This window comes from Monodon monoceros, unplaced genomic scaffold (genome assembly GCF_005190385.1).
Source record: "Monodon monoceros isolate NGI ecotype Baffin Bay Population unplaced genomic scaffold, NGI_Narwhal_1 Super_Scaffold_21, whole genome shotgun sequence".
NCBI lineage: Eukaryota > Metazoa > Chordata > Mammalia > Artiodactyla > Monodontidae > Monodon > Monodon monoceros.
This window is the reverse complement of record NW_021703778.1, coordinates 101,004,375-101,029,969: the sequence shown is the minus strand read 5'-3', so window position 1 is coordinate 101,029,969 and position 25,595 is coordinate 101,004,375. Positions and strand designations below refer to the sequence as shown.

The 25,595-nt window shown below is 57.4% G+C and overlaps 3 protein-coding genes across 5 annotated transcripts; 1 reads left to right on the top strand and 2 right to left on the bottom strand.

The window, feature by feature from the left end:
* The first annotated feature begins 117 nt into the window (after positions 1-117).
* IPO4 (importin 4) lies at positions 118-8,794 on the top strand. 2 transcript variants are annotated; one of them, XM_029236644.1, is made up of 30 exons: positions 118-367; positions 448-534; positions 663-742; positions 819-860; positions 1,294-1,423; positions 1,512-1,691; positions 1,942-2,007; positions 2,113-2,214; positions 2,301-2,384; positions 2,638-2,802; positions 2,903-2,956; positions 3,115-3,224; positions 3,514-3,622; positions 3,784-3,913; positions 4,103-4,216; positions 4,320-4,433; positions 4,667-4,787; positions 4,932-5,043; positions 5,152-5,267; positions 5,377-5,454; positions 5,531-5,588; positions 5,687-5,792; positions 5,894-6,087; positions 6,239-6,280; positions 6,646-6,771; positions 6,878-7,086; positions 7,194-7,326; positions 7,407-7,511; positions 8,205-8,264; positions 8,401-8,794. In XM_029236644.1, the coding sequence occupies exons 1-30, from the start codon at positions 299-301 to the stop codon at positions 8,578-8,580; spliced, it is 3,276 nt and encodes a 1,091-aa protein (XP_029092477.1). In that variant the 5' UTR covers positions 118-298; the 3' UTR covers positions 8,581-8,794. The 2 variants fall into 2 exon arrangements, with proteins under 2 accessions (XP_029092477.1, XP_029092478.1); XM_029236645.1 differs by having other exon boundaries at positions 8,205-8,274; positions 8,401-8,768.
* Positions 8,745-15,350, bottom strand: REC8 (REC8 meiotic recombination protein). Of its 2 annotated transcripts, none has more exons than XM_029236650.1 (19): positions 14,966-15,350; positions 14,630-14,746; positions 14,461-14,529; positions 14,201-14,343; positions 14,041-14,116; positions 13,828-13,948; positions 12,431-12,506; positions 11,993-12,072; positions 11,661-11,754; positions 11,464-11,536; positions 11,295-11,386; positions 11,079-11,128; positions 10,647-10,787; positions 10,274-10,340; positions 10,006-10,172; positions 9,777-9,825; positions 9,472-9,538; positions 9,076-9,379; positions 8,745-8,964 (listed from the first exon to the last, which is right to left on the bottom strand). In XM_029236650.1, the coding sequence occupies exons 2-19, from the start codon at positions 14,683-14,685 to the stop codon at positions 8,935-8,937; spliced, it is 1,755 nt and encodes a 584-aa protein (XP_029092483.1). In that variant the 5' UTR covers positions 14,686-14,746; positions 14,966-15,350; the 3' UTR covers positions 8,745-8,934. The 2 variants fall into 2 exon arrangements, with proteins under 2 accessions (XP_029092483.1, XP_029092485.1); XM_029236652.1 differs by having other exon boundaries at positions 9,076-9,182; positions 9,254-9,379; positions 14,630-15,346.
* A 4,908-nt stretch (positions 15,351-20,258) lies between these two features.
* IRF9 (interferon regulatory factor 9) lies at positions 20,259-25,587 on the bottom strand. The gene is given in 10 exon segments (XM_029237526.1): positions 20,259-20,597; positions 20,599-20,691; positions 20,839-20,954; positions 21,796-22,137; positions 22,752-22,823; positions 22,927-23,002; positions 23,091-23,221; positions 23,461-23,644; positions 23,967-24,147; positions 24,927-25,587. Coding segments are annotated over 9 exon segments (1,272 nt in total). The 5' UTR covers position 24,147; positions 24,927-25,587; the 3' UTR covers positions 20,259-20,519.
* Between the last annotated feature and the right edge of the window lie 8 nt (positions 25,588-25,595).

The window sequence follows — 25,595 nt, the reverse complement described above, 5'->3', positions numbered from 1 at the left end:
GTCCCCTAGGAAGGCGGGTCGGCCGCGAAATGCACGGAACTCGGAACTCGAATTCTTCACGGAGCTGAGGAACTGTCGGCTAGCGGAACCTTCATTACCAGGGCCCTGTTCCCGCGGCTCAGCCGGCGCTCCGCCCAACGGAAGTGGCGGAGCCCGAGCTCTGCGCGAAGCGAGTTGAATCACCCTGGTGACGGGAGGGGCGGGGAGCAACGCCCTTTCCGCCGGAAGCGGGTTTCGGGGCTTCCACGTGCTGTTCCTCCCCCACCTCCCGCCCAGCAGCGGCGGCTGCCCTGCTGCCATGGAGCTCGCCGGCCTGGAACAGATCCTCCGGGAGCTGCTGCTGCCGGACACCGAGCGCATCCGCCGGGTATGGGGCCGGTGGGACCGGGCCAGGGCCAGCGGGGGCGTTGCGGGAACGGCCCAACTCTGACCCCAGGCTCTCCCCAGGCCACCGAGCAACTCCAGACCGCTCTTAGGGACCCCGCCTCCCTGCCCGCGCTCTGCGAACTGCTGGCCTCGGCGGGCGACCCTCAGGTAAGGTTCCTGCCGCTTCCTGCGGAGTTTCCTACAGCACGCCACATGTCAAGCCCCAGCTCCTGCCCTCGGCGACACGGTCAGCACCTTCGTGCCCGGACCCTCACGTGTCTGCTTCCTCGTCCCAGATCCGCCAGTTCGCGGCCGTACTGACCCGCAGACGACTGAGCACCGGCTGGCGACGGCTGGCGGCCGAGCAACGGGAGAGGTGGGTTGGGCCAGGGGTGGGGCGGGCCGGCCTGAGGCGGTTCTTGGGTGCCAAATACTTGCCACCTGTGTTCTAGCATCAAGTCTCTGATCCTGACGGTCCTTCAGAGAGAGACAGAGTAAGTGCCTATCTGCCTCCTCTCAGGGCCCTAACTGACTCTAGGCTGAGAGCTTCTCAGGGTTTCTGCCTTCTTTTTCAGCTCCAGGCTGGCTTTTGGGGGGCAGGGACTTAGGTTTTAGACCAAGGGTGGAGGAACGACTCTCAAGCTGTATTAAAGACGAAAGTTCTTGAGCGCGGGCTGTGATGGTCTGCCAAAGCCGAGTCGGAAGAACAGAACTGAAATTCAGCATGAGTGAGGTCACCCTCACCAGACTGCGCGCCTACTGTGCTGCTAGTGTCCCTCTGAGACGTTTTCTGTGTCCCAACTTGGCAGAGGCCCTGTGCGCACACCTGGAGGTTTCTCTCCTGGCCACTCCGTGGAGGCAGAGCCATCGTGTACAGGGAAGGGTACTGGAGGGTGATTGGGGGTGGGGAATCTCTCCTGTTTGCAGGCATTCTGTGAGTCTTAGCCTGGCCCAGCTCTCAGCTACCGTTTTTCGAAAAGAAGGCCTGGAGGCCTGGCCTCAGCTCATGCAGCTTCTTCAGCACAGTATCCGCAGCCTCCACGTCCCCGAGAGAGAGGTACTATCACATGGTTGGTGGGAGGAAGGGACCCAGAGGCTGGATAGACCATGTGAGCTTTTCCCTCTCAACCTCTCTTCCTGGGCAGATGGGGCTTTTGCTGCTAAGTGTGGTGGTGACCTCCCGGCCTGAGGCCTTCGGACCCCACCACCGGGAGCTTCTTCGGCTTCTGAATGAGACCCTTGGTGATGTGGGCTCTCCTGGGCTCCTCTTCTATTCCCTGCGCACTCTGACCACCATGGCCCCTTACCTTGGCACTGATGATGTGGTGAGATGTGGGCCTTCACCTTCCCTGGCCCCCTACCCTCGGGCTTCCGTGTCCTCACCCTTGCGGGATGCAGAGCTACTTAAGATTCTTTCTCTGCTTTTTGTCCTGCCTAACAGTTGAAAGGGGATCCTGTGGGTGGCTGTACCTAGGCTCCTTCTATGTGCAGGCTTCGAGGAAGCTGCTAGCTTCTGGGGCTGGAGATAAGGCTGCATCGTGCTTTCTGTGATTTAGCTCATCTTGTGTCCTCCAGCCTCTCGTGCGAATGTTGGTGCCCAAGCTCATCGTGGCTGTGCAGACTCTGATCCTTGTAGACGAGGTGAGGACGTTCGGGTAGGGGCTCTGTTGGAAGGAGGGTGCAGGAGCATTCAGCCTGGTCCACTGAAGAAGAGCATAGTAACCCCGTGACTTCTCTGTCTGGCAGGCAAAGGCCTGTGAGGCCTTGGAGGCCCTGGATGAATTGCTGGAGTCAGAGTTGCCCATCATCACTTCCCACCTCTCAGAGGTCCTCACATTCTGCCTGGAGGTGATACTGGGGTCGGCACTGTCCCTGCTGCTTGTTCTGCTGGGAGTTTCCTTGCCCGTTTCTGATTCGAGTTGGTCTCTGGGCAGGTGGCTAGAAATGTGGCCCTAGGTGATGCAATACGTGTGCGTATTCTCTGCTGTCTCACTTTCTTGGTCAAAGTCAAGAGCAAGGTGAGTGCCTTCTGACACACATCACCCCATCTCCATTTTCTTCTCCATCTCACTCTTGGAGCTTTCTGTCTGTCTGGGGTTATGTAAAGTACCATAGCTAAGATGTTCCAGGCTGGGTCTGGACTCAGCCCAGCTCTTGGCTGGGAGATTGGGAATCTCCTGGACCCCCTGTGGCCTGGAAGGCTGGAATTTCTAATGTGAGTCCATCTTGGGAACAGATTCTCAGGGACACTGTTCCATTCTCCCTTTTAAGGCGTTACTGAAGAATCGCCTCCTACCACCCTTGCTGCACACCCTTTTCCCCATCATGGCTGCCGAGCCCACCCTGGGTCAGCTGGATCCTGAGGATCAGGATTCAGAGGAGGAAGAGCTGGATGTTGGACTGGTGGGGGAGACGCCCAAGCACTTTGCCATTCAGGTGGGATGTGGGACAGGGGCCGGGGGCAGGGGTGTTAGGTCGTTGGGGGAGGTTGGGGGGCAGAGATGGAGTCCAGCAAAGTCTACCTGTCCTTTTCCAGGTCGTGGACATGCTGGCACTCTATTTGCCCCCTGAGAAGCTCTGTCCCCTGCTGGTAAGTGTGGTTTTGTCCTTCCAGTGCTCCTACTCCTGGGTTTGCCTAGTCTCCCGAGCCTGAGGATGTTTGGGCCCTGGTAGGTGTGGAAGGCCTATTGCCGCAGGAACAGGCAGGCTCGTGCTGGGGTTTCAGGAGAGTGCCATCTGCTCTCCTAGATGCCCATGCTGGAAGAGGCTTTGCGGAGCCAGAGCCCATACCAGCGCAAGGCTGGGCTCCTCGTGCTGGCAGTGCTCTCTGATGGAGCCGGGGACCACATCAGGCAGAGGTATTTGTTCCCCTGTCTCGGAGTGAGGGTGGGCCATGGGGAGGAGGACCACGCTGCCCACGGCAGTCGTGGTCCCCGCTTGTCCTTTGAGCCTAGTCGTCAATAGTGTCTGCTCCCCCACTCAAGTGTTCTGGTTTGGAAGATACCCCAGCTGTCAGGGTCAGCGGGTGGTGCTCACCATCTGGTGACAAAAAGCCTTGGTTTTCCCAGGGGAAACAGCAGAATGGCTCAGCCCAGGGATCTCAGGTCCTGCCCCTCAGACTCCACCCTCTTGTCCCGCCCCATCCAGACTGCTGTCCCCACTGCTACAGATCGTGTGCAGGAGCCTGGAGGATCCGTCACAGGTTGTGCGCAATGCTGCGCTCTTTGCCCTGGGCCAGTTCTCGGAGAACCTACAGGTCAGCAAGGCCGATGTGGGCAGCCACTGTTTCAGAGTCCCTACCTGTCCCAGAGACCAGCTTCCCCTCAGCCCCATCCCTCAGGCATCCCTGCTGCCATCAGTACTTAGGTGCGTGCCTTGCAGTTGAGCTGACTCAGGCCGTCTTTCTCCTTCCCCCAGCCCCACATTCGCAGCTATTCCGGGGAGGTGATGCCACTGCTCCTCGCCTACCTGAAGTCCGTGCCTCCTGGGTGCACACGTCACCTAGCCAAGGCCTGCTATGCCCTGGAGAACTTCGTGGAGAACCTAGGTGGCAATGCCCTTTGCGGGTGTGAGGGAGGGGATGGGGCTGTCGCTTTGGCTGAAGGGGGCAGGAGGTGCAGCTCCCCGAACCACTGCCCGTGGTGGGGAGAGGGATGTGGCAGGGCCACAGGGAGGGTCGGCCTGGAGGCAGGTAGGAGACCTGGGTTGGTTGGTAGAAGGATGCCCTTTCCCACAGGGCCTGAAGTGCAGCACTACCTTACGGAGCTCATGGAGTATATGCTGCAGCCTCTGAGGAGCCCCAGCAGCTCCCGGGCCAAGGAGCTGGCTGTGAGCGCCCTGGGGGCCATTGGTGAGTCGGAGGCAGGAGGTGGGAGCATGGGTTCACTCTGGGTGCCTGTGGCAGGTGGTCCCTGCTCACTCTCCAGCTCTGATTCTGCCCTTCCGTGCCGCAGCCACGGCTGCCCAGGCCTCCATGCTGCCCTACTTCCCCACCATCATGGAGCACCTGCGGGAATTCCTGTTGACAGGCCATGAGGACCTTCAGCCTGTGCGGATCCAGAGCCTGGGTGAGCGAGGCACTCCTAGGCCGGCTTCCCAGTGCTGGGGAAGGGCCGATGCTCACCTGTCATTCACGAGATCGCCCCGGGGCAGCTGCGCTCGCACCGTACCCAGGAGTAGAAGGGATATCTGGATCCCCCCCATCCCCCCGCCCAGCTATCTCTGGTCCCTCAGGCCTTGGCCCTGCACACCTCTGGCCTAGTGCCTCATCCTGGTGCTAACCGAGCCCTTGCCTCTGCAGAGACACTTGGGGTACTGGTGCGAGCAGTAGGGGAGCCCATGAGGCCCCTGGCTGAGGAATGCTGCCAGCTGGGGCTGGGCTTGTGTGACCAGGTAGACGACCCTGACTTGCGGCGCTGCACGTGAGTGAGCCCTCACCCCGCCCCCACCCAGACCCCAGACCCCAGACCCCAGGCCTCTGGTTCTGGACCGTGGGTTCCCCGGGCTCCCCCATCCTGTCTGGCTACAGCAGGTAGGACTATACAGCTTTCGCCTGTCTCCGCCAGGTACAGCCTGTTTGCAGCCTTATCGGGGCTGATGGGTGAGAGCCTCGCTCCCCACCTGCCACGAATCACCACACTCATGCTGTTGTCGTTGCGTTCCACCCAGGGCATTGTGGTGAGCAGACAGGGTGGGCTGGGCCAGGTGGGGACGGCCAGGCCTGGGATGGGATCTCTCTCCCGGGCCCAGCTGAGCCAAAGTCCCTGCTGTGCCTCCCCATTCCAGCCTCAGTGCACTGGAAGCAGCACCTTCCTTCTGTTTGACGACGAGCGCGGTGGGGAGGAAGAGGAGGAGCTTGTGGAGGAGGACTTGGAAGAGGAGGAGGACTCAGAGGTCTCAGGGTGCGGAGGCTGCCGTTCTGGTCTGGGGGATCCTGGCTTGGACAAGGGCCCAGGGCCAGCTCTGCTTCTACTGGTGCCTGATTGCTGCTGCCTCCCCACCTTACTCTAGGTACAGCGTGGAAAACTCCTTCTTCGATGAGAAGGAAGACGCCTGTGCCGCGCTGGGGGAGATCTCTGTGAATGCCAGGTGAGCATCGGCCTCTCCTCGGCACAGGGGACCTCTCCTGGGAGCCCCTTCCCCATGGCGGTGTGTCTGTCCACAGTGTGGCCTTCCTTCCCTACATGGAGACTGTCTTTGGAGAAGTGTTCACACTGCTGGAGGTGAGTGGGGTGGGGGGCGGGGCGGGTGGGGTCTGGGGGCTAGGAGCTGTGACGGCCCTGCATGCAGCACACACGTCCTGCCCCTCCTCGTGCCACAGTGCCCTCACCTGAGCGTGCGGAAGGCAGCCCATGAGGCCCTGGGTCAGTTTTGCTGTGCGCTGCACAAAGCCTGTCAAAGCTGCCCCTCGGAACCCAACACTGCTGGTGAGAAGGCGAGGCCAGCGCCTGGCTGGGGCCTCTGGAAGCAGGGGGTGGGTGGGGAGGGCGCAGGGGCTGACCAAGTCTTCAGCCAATCATGTCCCCAGCTCTGCAGGCCGCCCTGGCCCGGGTGGTGCCATCCTACGTGCGGGCAGTGAACAAGGAGCGGGAGCGCCAGGTGGTGATGGCCGTGCTGGCGGCCCTGACGGCGGTGTTGCGTGGCTCTGGGAGCTTGGCGTTGCAGCCCCCTGGGCGGCTTGCTGAGATCTGTCACGCACTCAAGGGTGTGCTGCAGAGGAAGGTGAGGGGCCAGCGGGCTGCAGGGTGAGGAGGTGGCCCAGCCTTGGGTGGGGCTAGCCGGGGGCTACCAGTCCAGCTTCCCCCTCCTTCCACCCACGGAAGGGAGAAGGGGCAGGAGAGCCCAGACTGAGCTGAGCGCCCTCTTCCTGCAGACAGCTTGTCAGGACGCCGACCAGGAGGAGGATGAGGACCAGGTAAGAGCTACGGGTGCAAACTGGGACCAGGCAGCCCAGTTGGTCTCCACGGGGCGGGGTGGACAGTGTGCTTGGCTTGGCCTGGGGGTACGGGGCTTGCTAAAAGATTGGTAGTGGCTCGGAACAACCAACCCAACTCCCGCTAAGGCAGTGGGTGTTCAAGGAAGGCTTCCTGGGGGTGGGGATTCGGGGCAGGCTTGGATTGATAGTGGGAGTAGGAGGACCAGGAGGGAAAGCTGGGCTGCAAACAAACCCAGCCTGGAAGGGGCCAGTCCCGTCAACCGAGGGCAGCCCTCAGGGAGACCACCTGCAGCCGTGGAGGAGTGTGGTGGGAGGCGCCCCCAGTTTCTGACCTGGCCCTGCAGGCTGAATACGACGCCATGTTGCTGGAGCATGCTGGCGAGGCCATCCCTGCCCTGGCCGCTGCGGCCGGGGGCGATGCCTTTGCCCCCTTCTTTGCCGGCTTCCTGCCATTATTGCTCTGCAAGACGGTGAGTGCTCTGTCCTCTGGCTTCGAGCCCCGTTCCGCCTGTGCCCCGTGCTCAGTTCCCCACTTGGTCCCAGTCCCAGGCTGACTCGCACTCCTCACCCCACCAGAAACAGGGCTGCACAGTGGCAGAGAAGTCCTTTGCGGTGGGGACGCTGGCGGAGTCCATTCAGGGCCTGGGTGCCGCCTCGGCCCAGTTTGTGTCCCGGCTGCTCCCCGTGCTGTTGAGCACTGCCCGGGAGGCGGACCCCGAGGTGCGGAGCAATGCCGTCTTTGGGCTGGGCGTGCTGGCGGAGCACGGGGGTCGCCCTGCCCAGGAGTATCCTCGGCTTGCAGGAGGGGGCCCAGATGGGGTTGGGAGGGTGTCCCCTGGGGTTCGGGATGGGAGCAGTCTCCCCGTGTGCCTGTTCCTTGACTGTGGACCAGACACTTCCCCAAGCTGCTGGGGCTCCTGCTGCCCCTCCTGGCGAGGGAGCGCCATGGTCGTGTCCATGACAACGTCTGTGGGGCACTCGCCCGCCTGCTGATGGCCAGTCCCACGAGGAAACCGGAGCCCCAGGTGAGGGGTGGGGGCGTCAGGCAGGGCCAGGGAGCTGAGGAGGGTGCAGGGCAGGAGGCCAGAGTCTTCTGTGTGTCCAGGTGCTGGCTGCCCTGCTGCACGCCCTGCCACTGAAGGAGGATTTGGAGGAGTGGGTCACCTTAGGGCACCTCTTCAGCTTCCTGTACCAGAGCAGCCCTGACCAGGTAACCGCGATGGTGGGACCCTTAGAGGGGGCTTGATGCTCCAGTCTCATTGACAGGCAGGGTTGGCATCAGTTTAAGCTGCTCTTCTCGGCTTTCCTGTTGCTGTGCAAGGATTGGCAGCCAAGGCCTTTAAGCGGGGAGGAGGGGCTTCCTCTCACCGTTAAGCATTTTTCCTCAGGGAGGTTTCATTTCCACCCTCTGGTCTGAGCCAGAAGTCGCAGCTTTCCTAGGCTGATTTCCTAGAGCAGGCTCTTTGAGACAGTGCTCCATGGAGCCTGGGCCCTTTGGGCCACCCCACCATCCTTTCCAGTCAGAGCAGCTCTGCTTTCTGAATGAGATTTGTCTGCAGCAAGTGGCTAGCTTTGGGAGCGCTTGTCCCAGTGCTCTTGTGTCCATCACCTTTGTCTTGCATCTTCGCAGACTACTGGGGGTGGAGCTCGTGAGTGTCTGGGCTTCTTCTGGTCTTTAGGCCGTGATTTCAAATACCTTTGGTCACAGTCTCATGCTCTCCGAAAATCAAACGGAACACATCACTCCCGCCCTGTTTCAGGGCTCTTCCCACGCTTCACGGTTGTTAGAGCGATGCTGCTCAACAGCCCAGGTGGGAGACTGCCTCTCCGGGGCTCCTGCCACCCACCCCAGTGCTGGGGCCCAGGGGCGCTTCTGCCCGAGTCAGCCCTTCTTTCCCCACAGGTTGTAGATGTGGCTCCAGAGCTCCTGCGCATTTGCAGCCTCATCCTGGCCGAGAACAAGGTCCCACCAGGTGACGGTGGCGGTTGTGGGCAGGGCTGGGGGGAGGTGGGGAGCAGCAGGGCTCAGGGGGCCTGGGGCAGCTCAGGGGGCCTGGGGCAGCCCTCCCCAGACTCCTCCCCCTTCACTCTCCACCCAGACACCAAGGCGTCGCTGCTGCTGCTGCTCACGTTCTTGGCCAAACAGCACGCTGACAGCTTCCGTTCAGCACTGGGCTCCCTGCCTGGCAACAAGGCCCAGGAGCTCCAGGCCATCCTGGGCCTCACCTAGACTGCGGGCTGCAGCCGGGCCGGAGAGAACAGAGCCTGCCCACGCCTGAGACCAGCTCTCTGCCCAGTTGCAGCTCACGCCTTACCAAAGATTCTGGGCCTGGGCCTCATACCGACTTGGAGTCTCAGCCCTACTTGCTGCCTTACCGGGGTGTCCGCTAGGGCTGGGTCTGTCGTGCTGGGACAATACAAACGGAGTCATGACACCATCTTGTAATAAAGGCAGTTTATTTTCTTCTTGAACAGTAGCGCTGGGAGCAGGAAGGATAGAGATCCGTGTTCAGAAGTGAGGCAGGACGCCGTTTACCATAGCTGGTTCCCTGGCAGCTTTGTAAATTGGCTCTAACCGCAGTGGAATCGGGGCCCTGGCTGGATCAGCAGGCGCCCATATGGCTCCTCTTGTTTCACACAAAGGATCTGCTGTGCAGCAAGCACTGGTCAAGAGGGGAGGAGAGGGCTGGTCAGAGGAGAGGGTCCCTACAGCAGCCGCTGGCCTGTGTGTCCACTCCCCACCCCCCACACAGGCACACACATTCCTCACTCACCCAGGAGCAGGTAGAAGACCCGGGCGGCCACCTTACGGGGACTGAGAGGTGGCACCAGGCTGCTGAAGTCAGGCTCCCTCTGGGCCTGCAGCTCCCGTGCCACTGCCCTGTGGGGGTCAAGAGCTGTGAGCTGAGGCTGCGGCCCAGGCCACCCACGGAGGCATGCCCTTCCTGGTACCTGTGCACAGCCTCCAGCGAGAGCGGCTCGGGCTCTGGGGGCAGCTCCACAGGCATCTCCACAGGCACCTCAGGGAGCTCAGGCACCACGGGCAATGCAGGGGCTTCTGGCTCCTCAGCCCAGGCCCTAGGAGAACACGGGAGTTGGGTGGAGCAGGGAAGGTGGCAGCTGTGACAGTGACGAGGGGCACAGCCATCCTAGCTGGGGCTGCCGCTTACCACCGTTCTTCCGGGGGGACGAGGCTGATGCGGGTCTTCTCCTCCTCGGCCGCTTCTAGGGAGATCTCTGTCAGGGGGAGGGGAAGGTCCTGAGTGGGTTTGTTTGCATCTGAGCAGTTGGGATTTGGGGGCCACTTGGTCCACCTGGGTGCCAGAGCTGGCAGTGACTTGTTAAAAGTACCCAGGGGGTGGGGGGAGGGGACTGAAGAGACTCAGTCTGTGCTTCTTTATGTTAAGTGGAGCACCAGTTTCCTGGGACAGTGGTCAGGGTGGTGGTCTCCACCGTCCCTTTTCCAGATACTTACCTGAAGGCAGCATGAGGGGCCCACTGGGTTCCAGGGCCTCCCTCAGGACCTGGAGATGAGAGGAGGAGAACTAAGACCCCAAGCCATCACAGAAGCACCGGGGGCAGGGGTGAAGCAGGTCTAGCCCTGAACCAGCCTGGCTGGGACCTGGTGCCCATGGCTCACGTGGGCAGAAAAAAGCAGGCTGCTGGAGCTCAGGCAAAGCAGGAAGGAGTGAGGGTGCCGTTACCTCGATATCGCTTGGAGTTTCAGCCTTTCTCCTTTCCTCCTCAGCTGCCGCCTCCCTCTCAGCTTCCTCTTCCTCAGGCTCCAGGGGCGGCCTTCTCCTGAGTGCTAGCGGGAGTGGCTGGGCACAGCGGGTCCAGAAAGCCAGCAGTTCTTGGGGTAGCCGGCCAGCTGACGACGGGGCAGCAGGGAGAGGGTTTGAGGCGTGAGGAACACCAGGAGTGAGGGACGGGTTCAGAGGATCCCACACACCAGCTCCCACCATTCCTCACAGTGAGTCGGGGTTCGGAACAGCTCTGCAGGGCTCGTGATCATCCTCTCAGGAGGCTGCACCATTGGCTGTGTGGTGGGAAAGGCCAGAAGGCTGGTTAGGAAGGAGCCACTGCTCCTTACCCACCTGCAGTGCCTTGTTCCAGGGCCTCTGGCCTTCTAGCTCTTTCAGGCTCATTCTCTGCTCGTTGCTAAAAGGACTTTCAACTGATGCCCTTGGATGTGCTAGATGGGGTAATGAAGTGGTATGTGGGCAAACCCCCAACATGTGCACTTTGGGGACTGTTCTCGTGCCCCCCCCCCCCCCCCGGGAGTTTAGGAGACCCAACGTGCACCTGCTTCCCTCCATCCCTCCAGAGCCTGGGCTGTACTCACACACTCCCGGCAGTGGGCTCTGGTTTGCATTTGTTCCAGGAATTCCTTCCGGGGTATCTGGGTCTCCCGGTCCCAGAATAATAAGCGGCGGCGGCGGCGGGCAGGTGGTCTGGGAGGTGGGGAGACTGGGGGCCTCCTCCGCTGAGGGGGGTGGAGAGGTGGGAGCAAGGCTACCCGTTACTCCTTTCCCTGTGGTCCTCGTGGACTGCAGACATGCCCCAACCTGCCGTCCCAAGCGGTGCCCTGGGAGAGGGTGCAGCTCCCACCCTGTATGGGGTGCCCATCCCGATAAAATGGGGTGGAACCTTTTACTAATTTGCTCAAAGGCCTGTGGAAGCTAGCAGTGGCCTTTGGCTTGGGGAAACTGAAAATGGGTGAGCAGTTCTGGCAGAGGAGGGCGAAAAGGAGGCGGCTTGGAGGAGCATTACTCACCTCTGGGCTGAGTGGGGCTGGCAGACGCAGCTCCAGCGGGGGGGTCACCTCTGCAAAAACACTCGAGGTCCCAGCTCTGCCCCACACCCTTTGTCCTCAAAGCCACCCAGGCGAGATGCTAGAGGTCCTCCCTTCAGCAAGTTAGAATACGGGGCCACTGTCTGCAGCAGCTGTACAGGGACCCCCGGGAAGGACCCTGGCATGGCAGGTACTCACCAGGAAGTAGGGCCTCGGGCTCCCAGCCTGGTGGCTTCAGCTCCTCGGGGGCCAGGACCCGACCCGGAAGTGGCTCTGCAGCCTCCTCCACCCTGAGGGGAAATGGGCAAGAGAATGAAGATACCCTCCCAGCAATGACCCCTACCTGGCCCAGGGTTCCTGCCCTTACTCTGCAAGAGCTAGAGGTGAGGGCGGGGGGATTGTGATCTCCCTCTCTGGGACCCGGAGCTCCTCTTCGTACTCTGTGAAGAGAAGGTCAGGGCTCAGAACACAGAAGAGATGGGAACACTGCCCAGCCCAGACTGCCCGTGCCGGAGGCCTGACCGTCTAGCACCGGGCGGGCCCTACGCGGCCACATGGACCTGCCTAGCCGACGTTCCTCTAACAAGATGGCTTCCTCCTCCTCTGCGATCAGCAGGTCCAAGTCTCGGCGGCTGATCTCTGGGAGGTCCCGTTCACCCTGTCAGGAGAGGGAGAACCAAGGTGAGGGGACTCAATTCCATTTCTGTCTGAGAGACATGCCACAGGGCTGGGCCAGACCGAGGAAGCCCGTGAGTGCTCCGGCGCTGGGGGCAGTGGTGGGGAAACGGAGGTGGAGAAGGCAGGACTCTGGGGGCAGAAGGAAGCAGATGCAGGGGGGCTGGGCCAGCAGAAGCAGGACTCGGGCCTCAGGCTCCGTGTGCAGGGGGTCAGCTCACCTCAATCTTTAGCATACGTATGGGCTCCACCTCCAGGAGCGTGATGGCCTCGGGAGACGGTGCAGTGACCAGAATCCTTTCTGGAGGGGAGGGAAGTCACACCAGCCTGGTGTTCCTTTCCAAGTCCCCCCACCCATGTGGTAAGGCAAAAGCACGGACTCTGGAGTCAAGTCCACCTGGGTTCTAGTCAGGCCCCGGCCAGTCACTGGCAAGCTGACCCAGGACACATCGCTTAACCGCTATGGGCTTCACTTTCCTCATCTGTAAACTGGGGATAATAATTCTGATCTCATAGGACTCTTGTGAGCAGTAACGACATTATACACATACAGTGCCCCTCACAGGGCCTCGCTCCTGAAAGAAGCTCAAAGACAGTGATTTCTTCAGCTCTTAGACGTTCCTCTACCTCTCACCAAAGAGAAGGCTCTCTCTGCTCACCTGGCTCTATAGGAACTTCAGGAGGGATCTCTTCAAGAACTCTCTCTGGGGTCACAGCCTCTAGGAGGTGTTGAATCTTTGGGGAGGGATTGGGGACAAAAGATAGGGTTCAGCTTCAGCGCCCTGCTTCCCCACTTTCACAACCTTATTCAGACAATGGACTGGACAGTGGTAGCCCTTTATGCCTAATTCTGTGGCACTGACAGCAGCATGCAGTGAACCCACTCACCATCCGGTTTCCTTTCCTCCCGTTCCCGCCCCCACCCAATCACCTAGACTGTGCTCATTTGTCTGTGAAAGAAGTACTGCAGCCTTATGTCAAGTGTTGGGGACAGCGGGAACAGAAAAGATTCTTGATCTTAAGGACTCTATGGTCTAGTGGGGAGACGAGTTTGTATACGACCCCAGCAAGAGCCAGCCAAAGGATGCTGTACACCTGAAACTAGCACAACACTGTAAATCAACTACACTTCAATAAAAGTTGTTTGTTTTGAAAAAAAAAATAATTTAAAAAGAAAGAGTCAACACAAAGGATAAACAAGGCCCTAGTGATGTGCTGAGTTCTAGCACATTTGGTTCTGCCTGGGAGTCGTATAAAGACTTGATAGAAAAGTGTAGAAATTGAGCGATGTCTGTAAGAGAATGGGGGGGGTGACCATTATGGCCTAGGGAAACAGCAAAAGTAAAGAAGTAAATGTGGCATCTTTGGGGCATAGGGGCCAGGCTGGTGTTTGGGAGCCAAAGATGCCCAGGGGATGTGCTGAGAGATGTCTAGGGATGGCTACCTCTGGACCAGGGTATGGAGAGCCTTAAATGCTAGTATTCTGTTGGCAGTGGGGAGCCACTGGAGGTGTCTTTTTTTTTTTTTTTTTTTTCGGTACTCGGGCCTCTCACTGTTGTGGCCTCTCTCGTTGCGGAGCACAGGCTCCAGATGGGCAGGCTCAGCAGCCATGGCTCACGGGCCCAGCCGCTCCGCGGCACGTGGGATCTTCCTGGACCGGGGCACGAACCCGTGGTCCCCTGCATCGGCAGGCAGACTCTCAACCACTGTGCCACCAGGGAAGCCCTAGAGGTGTCTTTGAAGGAAGGAAGTAACACTGTCTAAGCTGTAGGGGTGTTAGGAATGGATGGACAAGGACATGGGAAACCCAGTGCCGAGGGACACTGAGGGCATGGATTGCGGGCTTGGCTCTTGGAATGGTGTGGAGACAAGAGCTGCCTCTAGGTTGGTCCTGAATAGGTAAGTGCAGCAGACTTGCCTGGATGGGTCCACCATGGCAATTGCACTGCAATGACTTCTGTGGGGCAGAGCTGTAGCAGGCTCCCCATCCCACCCCCACCCAAGTGTCAGACTGGCAACTCATCAGTCTGAGGTGTCCAGGGGGAATGAGACCTACCTGAGGGATTTTGAAGGGACTGGGCAGTATGGGTTCCACAGACATCATCCCAAAAAAGGGGTCTGGAGCATCTTCCAGAGCCTCCATCCTGACCAGGTGATTAGGCAGCAGCAGGCTGGGTCTGAGGGAGAATGGGGGCTGTCAAGGACTGAGGCCAAGCAGGGAGGTTCCCTTCCAAAGACTGGGTGGTCCCAGTCCCAGGGACACACTCACAGGTCAGTCTCCACCATATCAATGCGGATCCGCAGCTGGGCCCGGTGCAGGCGCTCCAGGATGTGCTGGATGTCCTCTGCGGGCAGAGAGGACAAGATAGGGTGCCAGCCCATGGGAGGACCGCTCAGCTCTGCCCCACCTCAGAGCCTTCTAGCCTTACCTACAAGGTACTGGCATTGTTGAGAGTAGACCCGAATGACGCCGATCTGGAGCTGGGCTGAGAGATAAAGGGAGAAGCGGGGCCGCGGCAGGCCTGGCAGCGGGGGCTGCACTCGTACCAGCACGTAATTGAGGATTTCCTCGCTGGGGGAACGATGCACCCTGATCACCGCTGCGCCAAAGACCAGCCCCACAGCCCAGCGTAATCCATCCCCTAACCCACAATGGCCCCAGGCCCCTCTTTTCTTTTCTGGGCCTTACCAGGTCTTCACCACGTTCACTTTCAGGTATTCACGCTTCACCAACCGGGTGCCGCGCGTTGCCGCCAGCCTGGAAGAAGGACGAGGTGTGAGGATGGAGGAGAAGCCCTCAGGCTGGGATCCCTGGGCGCCCCTCCCGGTGCGCCCACCCTGGCTCAGCCCTCCCTTACCAGATGGTGGCGAAGCAGCCCGTGTGGCGCTGAAGCACGCTGGGATAGTAGAACATGGTCCCTCCGGGGTTGCACCCTCGTCTACACCACTCTTCCGTTCGGATCTCAGTCCGAATTCTTCAGGGCACAGGATTTCCCAACACCCGTCGGAGAGAAGGATGTGGACAAGCGGCGCAGCAAGTGCACCCAGAATGCCAAATGAACCGATAAACGATGGGTGGATAAACGATTAAGGGGATAAGTAAATGGAGACGCACACTGGATACACAGGAGCAGGGACACTCTCTCCGTCCGCCCTGAGCCGGTTCGCACGCTGCGTGGGTGCTTCGTACTTACTGGAGCCTCGCGGGTTGGGTTCCAGATTGGAGATGCACAGCTCCGCGACGGGAAGCCCGAGCTGCGACCCAGACCAGGTCCGGAGGGAGAACGGGTGTCCTCCGCAGAGAAGCCGGCCTCTCGGCCTTTGCACAGCTTCGGCCCCTGCCCGGTCCCGCGGCTGCAGGGCTAGAACCCGCTGCAGGGAGCGCGTGCTCTGGTGCTCTGCGCCTCCCTCCTCATTAGATGGCGGCGGCCCCCAAAGCAGCCAATGGGGAACAGGGTCAGCTTGGGGGCACTGGCTGCAGGGCGCCAAGTAGGCTGCCTGGTTGGAGGCCACAGGGGGCTCCCTAGGCAGGCAGCGAACCAATGGGAAGAACCCTGCACGCGAGGGAGTGGGGGGTGGGGGGTGGGGGGCGCGGGGGGGGGGCATTGTGAGGTGTCCCGACCAATGGGCTCTCGTCCTCGCCTGGGCAACAGGGGTTCCTCAGAGGTGCTTCTCTGCGGACCAATGAGCGGGGAGCAGACCCCAGCCTCGCCTGCAGCGAGCCTGGTAACAAGGGTGCTTCAACTACCGGGGAGGTTGCAGCATGCCAAGGGCAACCGCTACGCCCTGTTTGGGGCGCCTGACCTGCGGTTAGACCTTGCCTTTTCCCCCAAATCCCACCGAGTAGCAATTGGTTGGTCCGCCTTTGTTCCCAGCCTAGGGCCTATGGTGAGCTAGGGAGGTAGAAACGGGTATGAGGTGGCCTTGGAGCCGCCCCAGGTCGTTGGGGGAAGAAAGACCTCACAGGAAGCAGCGAGGGCACGGGCCGGGTCATTTCCTAAATCTGAACAGTTTAGGTTGTGGCATTCCTCACCTGGCTGTTGTGAATGTTTTCCTGGCTGAGACTTCAGTTTTGCTGGATGCAGGGCATACTTCTCGGCGTACAAAAGCTGTTTTGTCTCAAAAATTCTTTGTGTAATATAAGTTGTATGGCTGTAGTTACAAATATCCCATTCCCCATGCCTCCTGCCTTCGCACAGCCATTTCTTTGGCCTAGAATATCCTTCCCAGTCTTGACTCCAGGGCATGCTTGTGCCTCTTTATTAAGACTCAGCTCTTCACACCATACACAAAAATAAATTCAAAATGGCTTAAAGACTTAAATAAGACATGACACCATAAAACTCCTGGAAGAGAACTAGGCAAAACATTCTCAGACATAGACTGCAGCGATATTTTCTTAGATCAGTCTCCCAAGGCAAAAGAAATAAAGCCAAAAATTAACAAATGGGACCTAATCAAACTTAGAAGCTTTTGCACAGCAAAGGAAACCATAAACAAAAGGAAAAAACCTACCGAATGGGAGAAAATATTTGCAAACGATGCGACCGGCACAGGCTTAATTTCCAAAATATACAAACGGCACATACAACGCAATATCAAAAAAAAAAAAAAGACCCAATCAAAAAATGGGCAGAAGACCTAAATAGTCGTTTCTCCAAAGAAGACATACTGATGGCTCTCACAGGCACATGAAAAGATGCTCAACATCGCTGATTATTAGAGAAATGCAAGTCAAAACTATTTATTTTACTTTATTTAAAAATATTTATTTACTTTGGCTGCATGCAGAATCTCTTAGTTGCAGCATGCAGACTTCTTAGTTGAGGCATGCAGACTTCTTAGTTGTGGCATGCGGACTCTTAGTTGAGGCATGCATGTGGGATCTAGTTCCCTGACCAGGGATCGAACCTGGGCTCCCTGCATTGGGAGCATGGAGTCCTACCCACTGGATCACCAGGGAAGTCTCCCCAAACTATTAATACAATAAGGTATCACCTCACTTCAATCAGAATGGCCATGATTAAAAAGTCTACAAACAATAAATGCTGGAGAGGGTGTAGAGAAAAGGGAACCCTCCTACACTGTTGGTGGGAATGTAAATTGGCATAGCCATAATGGAAAAAAGTATGAAGGTTCCTTAAAAAGCTAAAAATAGGGACTTCCCTGCTGGCTCAGTGGTTAAGAATCCGCCTGCCAATGCAGGGGACACAGGTTTGATCCCTGGTCCAGGAAGATCCCACATGCCTCAGAACAACTAAGCCCCACAGAACAACTAAGCCACATGCTGCAGAACAACTAAGTTGTGCGCCACAACTACTGAGCTTGCACTCTAGAGCCCGTGAGCCACAACTACTGAAGCCCGTGCGCCTAGAGTCCGTGCTCCACAACAAGAGAAGCCACCACAATGAGAAGCCCGCACACCACAACGAAGAGTAGCCCCCACTCACCACAACTAGAGAAAGCCCGCGCGCAGCACGGAAGACCCAACGCAGCCAAAAAGAAATTAAGAAAACTAACTAAAAATAGAGCTACCTATGATCCAGCAATCCTGCTCCTGGGCATATATCTGGAAAAGACGAAAACTCTAATTTGAAAAGACATGTGCACCCCAATGTTCATAGCAGCATTATTTGCAACAGGCAAGATGCGGAAGCAACCTAAGTGTCCATCAACAGAGGAATGGATAAAGAAGATGTGGTACATATATACAATGGAATACTACTCAGCCATAAAAAAGAACAAAATAATCCTTTTGCAGCAACATGGATGGACCTAGAGATTATCATACTAAGTGAAGTCAGACCGAGAAAGACAAATATTATATGATACCACTTATATGTAGAACCTAAAAAAGAACACAAATGAACTTATTTACAAAACAGGAACAGACTCACAAACACAGGAAAAAAACTTACGGTTACCAAAGGGGAAAGGGAAGGGAGGGATAAATTAGGAATATGGGGTTAACAGATACACACCACTATATATAAAATAGATAACCAATAAGGACATACTGTATAGCACAAGGAACTATATTCAATATCTTGTAATAACCTATGATGGAAAGAATCTGGAAAAATATATAACTGAACCACTTTGCTATACATTTGAAAGTAACACAATATTGTAAGTCAACTATAGTTTAATTAAAAAAAAATAAAGACTCAGCTCTTATTGCAGCCAAGCTGACCCTATTTTATTTTGGTCCTTCAATCTGGGAACTCTTGAGAGGTTCTTGTTTTTTCCATTAGTGCCTGAAACTTAGCTCAGCAAATGTTTGTCAGAGGAATGTGCAATTGCCCTAAATTTACCACCACAGAATATCAAGGCTGAACGGGATTTCAAAATCTAGTCCAAGACTTGCCTTTACAGATGAGAAAACAGAGGCCCATATGGACTGTTTGTTCCAGACCACACAGCTCCTTAGTGGCAGCCTGGTTGGGAACTCTGCTCTTTTGAATTCCAGTGTTCCCAATCCCTATTCCATGGTGCTTGGCTAAATTGGTTTCTACATGATACTTATAAATTGTTTCGATCACTGTACATATATTGTCAGTGTTCACAAGTGTTCACGCTGGGGCACAAATATGATAAAGTGGGGGCACCTGCCCTTAAGGTGCTTAGGACCTAGTTTAAGAGATAAAGGACACAGTAATTTGCTCATTCATCTGTCCATTCATTCAACAAGTATTTATTACATGCCTACCATGTGCCAGGCACTACTCTAGACACTGGAGATATAGCAATGAACAAAACAAGTCCCTGTTCTCATGGAATAGGGAAGGAGTGACGATAAACAAGTAGACAAACAGAAATGCGTGAAGTGGTAATCAGTGCTATGAAGAAAAATGAGGCAGCATAAGAGAATAGAGAATAGTGAGGGCTGCTATTTGGGTTGGGTGCTCAGGGAAGCCCTCTCTGAAGAGAGGGGGCAAGTCACGTGCTTACCTGAAGGAAGAGTGTTTTAGTCAAAAGAACCAGCAAGTGCAAAGGTCCTGAGGCAGAAATGTCTGGTGGGTTCAGGGGGCCTGGAGCAAAGTAACTAAGGAGAAGAATAGCAAGGGGTGCGGTTAGAAAGGAGAATGGGGCCATATCACCTTGAAGGCCATTGTAAGGATTTGGGCTCTTACCCTGAGTGAATTGAAAGCCAACGGAGGATTTCAAGCAGAGGAATGACATGATAAGATTTATGTGTTAAGAGGATCTCTTCTGTGTTGAGAATGGGCTGAAGGTGGACAAGAGTGGAAGCAGAAAAGATGTGGAAGGAAGCAGAAAGAAGAGGTGTGAGAGATGATGGTGTTTGAACCAGTCTTGGTTAGGGAAGCAGAGTCAGATTCTGGATAGATTTTGAAGGAAGGAATGATAGGATTTGCTGATGGGTTGGATGTGGGGTGTAACAGAAAATGAAGTGAAGGTCCAGGAGGGATTTCAGCAGGGCCCGTGCACACTCAGTACCCAATTTCCTCACTGCCTATGCAGATGCCTGTTGGGGCTCCTGGCTTCTCAGGATGACAATGAGGAAGGGCCAAGGAGGCAGAAAGGCTCAAAAGCAGTGAAGTTTGTCAGGTGAGACAGCAAGAAGTTCCTCAAGAATCTAGACATCCAGATTTGATCATGTCAGTGAGCCACTCAAAGCTTATAAAAGTGACATGACAGGAAGGAGCTGGTCTGGGAGGCTACCTCTCCGCCAATTTGGTGTCATGTACGGGAAGCGGGAAGCTGGAGGCTGTGGTAGTCGGGTTAAGCGGTGAACTAGTCTGGTGGAGATCAGTGTAGGATGAGGTAGGATGACCGGTGGCCTTGTGAAGAAGAACTACCAGTTTGGGAGCAAGATAAACATGGGGCAAGGGAGAGTGGTGTTGGTGGATTTGGACCCCTGGGATCCCAGCAGACAGAGTGCTGGTGATGTGGCAGTCTAGGCCATGTTGTCTGTCGTGGTGCTCAGGTAGAGTGAGGAGACCTGTTTGGGAGCAGCCTTCAGTTGGGGTGACAGTGCCCCAGGTACCGGGAGAAGAGGCACCAGGGCATGGTCTGCCCAGGGCACAGGAGGCTCAGCCACTCTTCCCTCTGATTTCCTCCCCTGCCAGGCCCCAGGGCCTCCATCTCATCATTTCAGGTCTGTTCATTGAGACCTCCAGGCCAGAGTCCAACCCTAGGCTGAATCGGAGCCCTCTGGCCAAGGACTGTGGACACCGGATTTCCCTTATGAAGGTGGCTACAGTGGCCATAGGCTCAGTGCCCCTCTTTCTGGCTGACCCCAACCCTCTCCCTAATCCTGGTTGCCTAGAGGGTACAGAGAGCCAGGCCCAGAACCTGAAGCTTCCTAGCCCAGACAGCTTGCTAGCCCGAACCTGTGGCTGGAGGAGAGGAAAGAGGCCCAGAGATGCCAGCAGGAAGAGAACCCGAGTGCCCTGCCCTCAGGTTACATCCCCATCATCTCTCTGTGACCCTGCTGCCTTCTTCTCTCAACAAGTCCGATGCTGATTCCTTTTCAATAAAATTTTATTTTCAATCCTTAGTGAAGATCTAAGAAGAAAATATAAAGTGCTAGGTTTTAGGGTTGCGGGCAGAGGGAAAGGCCCCCTGAGTTCGCGCCATCTGTACTTGCCCAGTTCAGTTCCTCAAGAGACGAAAGAGGGTATATCTCAAAATTAAAAAAAAAAAAAGTCATCCTTGAGTTCCCCACCAACCAGGGTCTATGAGGAGTTCAAGGACTAAATCACCACAGACGACCAATGAGAATGATCACCATGGGAGGCAGGTCGAGAGCGTGGAGGAAGAGGCTCTCTCAAAGCAGATGGGTGGAACAGAGAGAGGAGAAGGAGGCTGGGTCCTCCAGGCTCTGCACCAGGGACAGGATGGCTGCCTGATCCTCTGGAGTCTTCTCCAGTAAATGTCGGGCAAAGGCCTGCTCCATCTGCACGAAGAGGTCGGGAGAGGGGGTTGTGAGCACGGCAGGCAGGGACGGACACTACGCCCAGGGGCTCTTTCCCCGGGAGGCCCTCTTCCTCCTCAACACCCCACTCCCATGCGGGCAGGCTGTTCTTGCCCTATCCCGACTCACCTGCACTGTGATAAGACTCTGTGGGGTGTGGTTGGGGCCAGGGCTCTCCTCCCAGAAATTCAGTGTCACCTGGAACTCGGGTGCGGGGCCCAGGCCCTGGAAGTACCTGGCCAGGTCTGAGAGAAAAGGTCAAGAGTTGGAAGAGAAGACAGAGGGTCTCAGGCAGGGAGGGATTGGGGAGGATCCCATAATGGAGAAAGAGGGGTGGCAGTGGGCCCACTCAGAGACCAAGGCCAGAGCAGGAGCCTCGGGGTGGTGAGGCCGTTGCCTGGTGCCAGGGGAAATGTTAGGAACTGAGCTGCTACCCGCCTGTGGACAAATAGGGAAAGGGGCCCCCTTTTAGAGGTAGCCAGTCATCACACAACCTGAAACCTGGGGGAGCTGGGGGAGCTTAAGAGTCCTCTCGGCAGCAGCCCTGGCTGCTAACACAGTTGTGCCACACCTCTGTTGCCTGCTCACAGCCTCCCTGCACTAAGGCACCCTGTGGCCCTGGGTCCCCTATGCTCCGGGCCCCCACTCCCGAAGTCCAATTGACAGTGGAGTGGAGGCAGGAAGTGGGATTCCAAGCGTGGATGGGAGAGGGGCAAGCTGAGGGGCAGCTGAGCGGTGGGCGAGGGCACGTGATGCACACAGCTCTCGCGAATGTGTGAGTGGTCGCTGGGCAGGTGTGTCCGGTGGGGGGTGCCACGAGGCGCAGCTTCCCATGATTACTGTACGCTCCCGTGTGGTGGTGCTCCCGAGGCGTGACAGCCTCGTGCTGGGCTTACCTGGTCCTCATCTTCCACGGCCTTGGCTGGGGAAGGGGGGCTGCCAGGGCTGAGCACTGCACGAGTGCAGGGGCCGTGCCTGGGCTGTGACGGGGGATGTGCTGGAGGGAGCGCAGGGTGGTGGCCGGGCCCACGGAGGGGGAACAGAGGTGGGGGAAGGGGCTCAGGGGCTCGGCGGGAGCAGCCTCACCTCTGCAGAAATAGGCGGTTCTGAAGAGCTCCACGCACTCGTTGCTGGGCAGCAGGTGCGGGCCTGGACCAGGTGGAGCCTGGGGCGCGCTCCAGGAGATGGGGATGGGGCAAAGGCGCTGCACAAAGAGGCCTCGGGAGTTGCTGGCCACCAGGACCCCTCTCTTGAGCTGGCTCAGCAAGCGCTGGGTGGGCTCTCGCGGGCCGGGTTTGGGAAATATCACCTGCTCCATGCCGCACTGGGAGCCCGAGGGCTCAGCCACGAGGCGGCAGTCCAGGCTCTGCACCTGGGCCTCACCCACCACGCGCCCCTCGTAGATGAAGGTGAGCAGCAGAGAGTAGTCTGTGGGCGGAGAAGGCCAGCTGCACCGGCGCCCTCCCCAGGGGCTGCCTGGCCAGCAAGGGGCTCTGGAGAAATGAAGAGGGCTTCCTGCAAACCCAGCAGCCTCATTTTGCTGGCGAGGAACGTGAGGCTCAGAGAGAGAAACCAGGTAAGGGCTGGCGAGGACCGAGCAGGCCGCAAGGTGGGGGCGGCAGCCGCACCTTCTAAGGATAGAGAAGGCGCCCTCCCTCCTCATCCTCACCGCCAACCCTCGGCAGCCCAGAGGGCTTCCCATCATACTTTCCCGTCACTCAGGAGAAGAGCTAATACACAGATTCTCACTGAGGCCTTAATGGCCAGGGCCTTACAGTTTACAAGAGGGTCCCAGAGATCAGTCCTCTACTTAACCCACAGAATCAATGTCTCAAAGTGGATTTCCAGGGAACACAGTGTGTAGGGGGTATTTTTGAGAAGTGAGCTGTTTGGAGTGGTGGCAGGTGCACTGCCTAGAAACCAGTGCCTCTGAGTAAGGTGGCCCCGGTTTGCTGCAAGCCCTGACAGGTTAGATAACACATACGTAGCCATAGGAGGACAAGGGAGGACGGGGGCAGGGGTGACTCAGAAACGCCAAGTACCTGAACCTGGAGGGGGCAGAAGCTCTGGGGACACCAGATCTCCTTGGAGAGGGGCCTCAGCTGTGTCCCTACCTGGGGGGGAGGCAGAGGCACTGGTCATTCAGAGTGGACTGGGGAGTCCAAGGGCCAGAGGCTGTGGCATGGAGGATAACACAGGAGGCAGGGCACTTGGTACCTTCCTGAGGCTCAGGGCTGTTGCTGCTGCTCCCGGAGTCTGAATAGGCTGTTCCCCCACTGGTCTCCACCAGCTCCTACAGACACAGTTTCTATCGTTGGCCCATCTCTCCCCCAGTTACTGTTCTGCCCTCAGGCCCGCCCGGTTCCCTCCCCAGCTCTCACATTTTTGAGGGGGTCCTGGAGCAAGGAGGGGCTGAGTATGCAGTTCTTCGTGGTAACCTCGTCCTCCTTCCTCTCACAGGACACAGAACTGTGGTGTCGCTTTGATGGTGATTTCTGGGTCCCTGGCTGAGCTGTGGAACGTTGAGAGGGAGAGGAAGGTCAGAGCCTTAAGTGGGCACAGAGGGAAGGGGAGAGGTAGGAGGCAGTGAAAGGATAGGCAGGACTGGCAGGGAACCTGCTCCCCAAGGACAGGGCAGAACTCTGACCGAGGGGCCTGGAGGGAGGCCACCACCCTCCCAGGAGGCGCAGGGCTCCATCCTTCCTCCCCAGGCTGCTGATTCTAGGAGTGGCAGGGCAAAGGGACACCCACCGGGGAGGGTTCCAGGTGGCAGCAGCCGGTACACCTTGTAGGGCTCAGCCCCATCCCTGTGGCCATTCTCAGGAACCTCCTGGAACTCAGAACTCTTGTTCAGAGCACAGCGCAGACGAGTCTTCCAGATAGCAGGGCCTTCCGAGTCCCCCTCCTTGTACTTTCCCTTAAATATCGCCCAGGCCTAGGACACAGCAGAAGTAAAGAAGAGGCAGCATGCTGTGGACCGCAGATCCTTTACCAAGGCTGGCTTCACGGATGTGTGGCCTGAGCGCTCACACAAAAGAGCCTATGCTAGGTTTATGCTCAGCTATTGCCACCTTGAGATCCTTACTAAGGTTTGCATTTTCATCTTGCATGGGGCTCTGACAAGTACGTAACGTAGCTGGTTCTACCCTGCAACCTCCCCTTTATCTGAAACCCAGGTGGATGCAACCGCTTGAGGGTGACAGTGCCAGTGTATATTCCATCCCTCCCTCCAAGGGGCTGGTTTCCGGGCCTTTCACCTTGAAGAAGGCGGCATCCTGATCCTCCCGGAAGTCCTGCTTGCCTGCGTGCTTCCAGGGAATCCGGAACATGGTCTTGGCCGCATCTTCCCAGCACACTCCTGGGAACTGCCCGCTCTCCACCTGCTCCACCACCCAGTTCCGGAGCTTCCGGGTGCAACGTGTCCTGCCTGATGCCATCCTGGGGATAAAAGCAGCAGGAAGTGTCAGGGGAACTGATACTTTGGGAAGAGTGAGATCCTGGCCCTTGGGGTTGGATTCCGGCAAGGGCCCCTAGAGATCTTATCCATCTTTTTGCCTCTATAGATATAATCTCAAACTTCTGAGGCTGAATTGTTTCATTTCTGCCGTCACTAGCGATGACGAAAAATACTTTCTTTTTAACATCCCAAGCTGTGGCATCTAGAAGGGAACCTTAGGCATTGGTCTTAATTTTAAGGTTTTTCAGGAATCTATTGTTCCCCTGGTGTCCTGCTCCTGGTGAGAGGCCCTGTCTGGATCCCCAAGTATTTACAGACACAGTGGCTGCTTGTGAGATGCCTCTTCAACCCTCTTCACTCACCACCCCCACAACCTATCCTTCGATGCCCCCCAACCTTCCCCCCCTCCCCCCGCCTAGTCCCAGGGGTAGGTGGGGCAGGGAGCTGGGGGCAGGGGCAGAGCTGTGGGCGGGCGGAAGTGGGCAGGACCAGGAGGCAAGAAAACAATCAGGGGAGAGCAGCAGAGTCTTCTTCCCCAAAGCCGGTAGCAGGTGCCCCTGTCCTTTGCCTAGAGGGCTTGGGACACCGGCCTCCCCATCAGTCTTTCACTCTCGCCAAATTCCAGCTCCCTGGCTCACAGGCCTTCTGTCTATTCCTCAGTCTAGCAGAGGGGTCCCCAGGAGCCTCTACCCACCACCTCCAATCTAGCCGGGCCTTCCCACCTAGACCCAGGCTGACACCTATTTTTGGTTAATCTTACCTGAGCTGCTCTGCAGGCTGTCCCAGGGCTCAGCCGACCTCAGCTCAGCTCCTGGCTAGGCAGCTCCTGGATCTCTCCGCCCCTTTCTACAGTCCCCACCCTAAGTTTCAGTTCTCCTCCAGGGAGGTGCTTTTCCCCGAAATCACGTGGTCTCCGAGTTGCAGGGTAACTGGTTACCACCAGGGGGAAGCAGCATCTGAGAATCTTATGGTAGGAATCCTGCGGTCAGAGTCTGGAGGAGGGACCCTACTGCCTCAGGCTCATTCCCCTTCCTCCCTCAATATACTCCTTGCTTGTATCAGACCACCTCTATGACACTGCTGCTTCCCCAGGGAGGCCGCAGTGTCCCGGAGTCTGGCCTGGGGCCTCTGGATAGCTCTGTACCGCTTGTGCATCTGTGTTCCCCCACGATGCCTGCTTGGTACCTACTAGGTCACCCCCAAATATCAGCTGAATTCAATGAAAGAAGAAAGGATGCAGGGAAAGAGGAAGCCCAGGCCAGGTGGCTGGATGGGGAGGGCTGCCCTTGGCCTCCCACAGCGTCAATTCCTTCTGCCTGAGTCCAGAGAGGGTCAGGTGGCAGGCGGCAGGGGGCCTTTAGCAAAGCTCTATTCACACACACCCCTTTCCCTGGTGCCCCCAGATGGTGGGGTCAGGAAGGAAGAAGGA

Coding starts and splice junctions, on each gene's coding strand:
- REC8 (XM_029236650.1), bottom strand. CDS start 14,685: ATGTTCTACTATCCCAGCGTGCTTCAGCGCCACACGGGCTGCTTCGCC. Junction 12,073..12,430: donor TGAAGTTCCTATAGAGCCAG/GTGAGCAGAGAG, acceptor CCTCCCCTCCAG/AAAGGATTCTGGTCACTGCA. Junction 11,129..11,294: donor GCCCGAGGCCCTACTTCCTG/GTGAGTACCTGC, acceptor GTGTTTTTGCAG/AGGTGACCCCCCCGCTGGAG.
- IPO4 (XM_029236644.1), top strand. CDS start 299: ATGGAGCTCGCCGGCCTGGAACAGATCCTCCGGGAGCTGCTGCTGCCG. Junction 2,385..2,637: donor TGGTCAAAGTCAAGAGCAAG/GTGAGTGCCTTC, acceptor CTCCCTTTTAAG/GCGTTACTGAAGAATCGCCT. Junction 6,772..6,877: donor CATTATTGCTCTGCAAGACG/GTGAGTGCTCTG, acceptor TCACCCCACCAG/AAACAGGGCTGCACAGTGGC.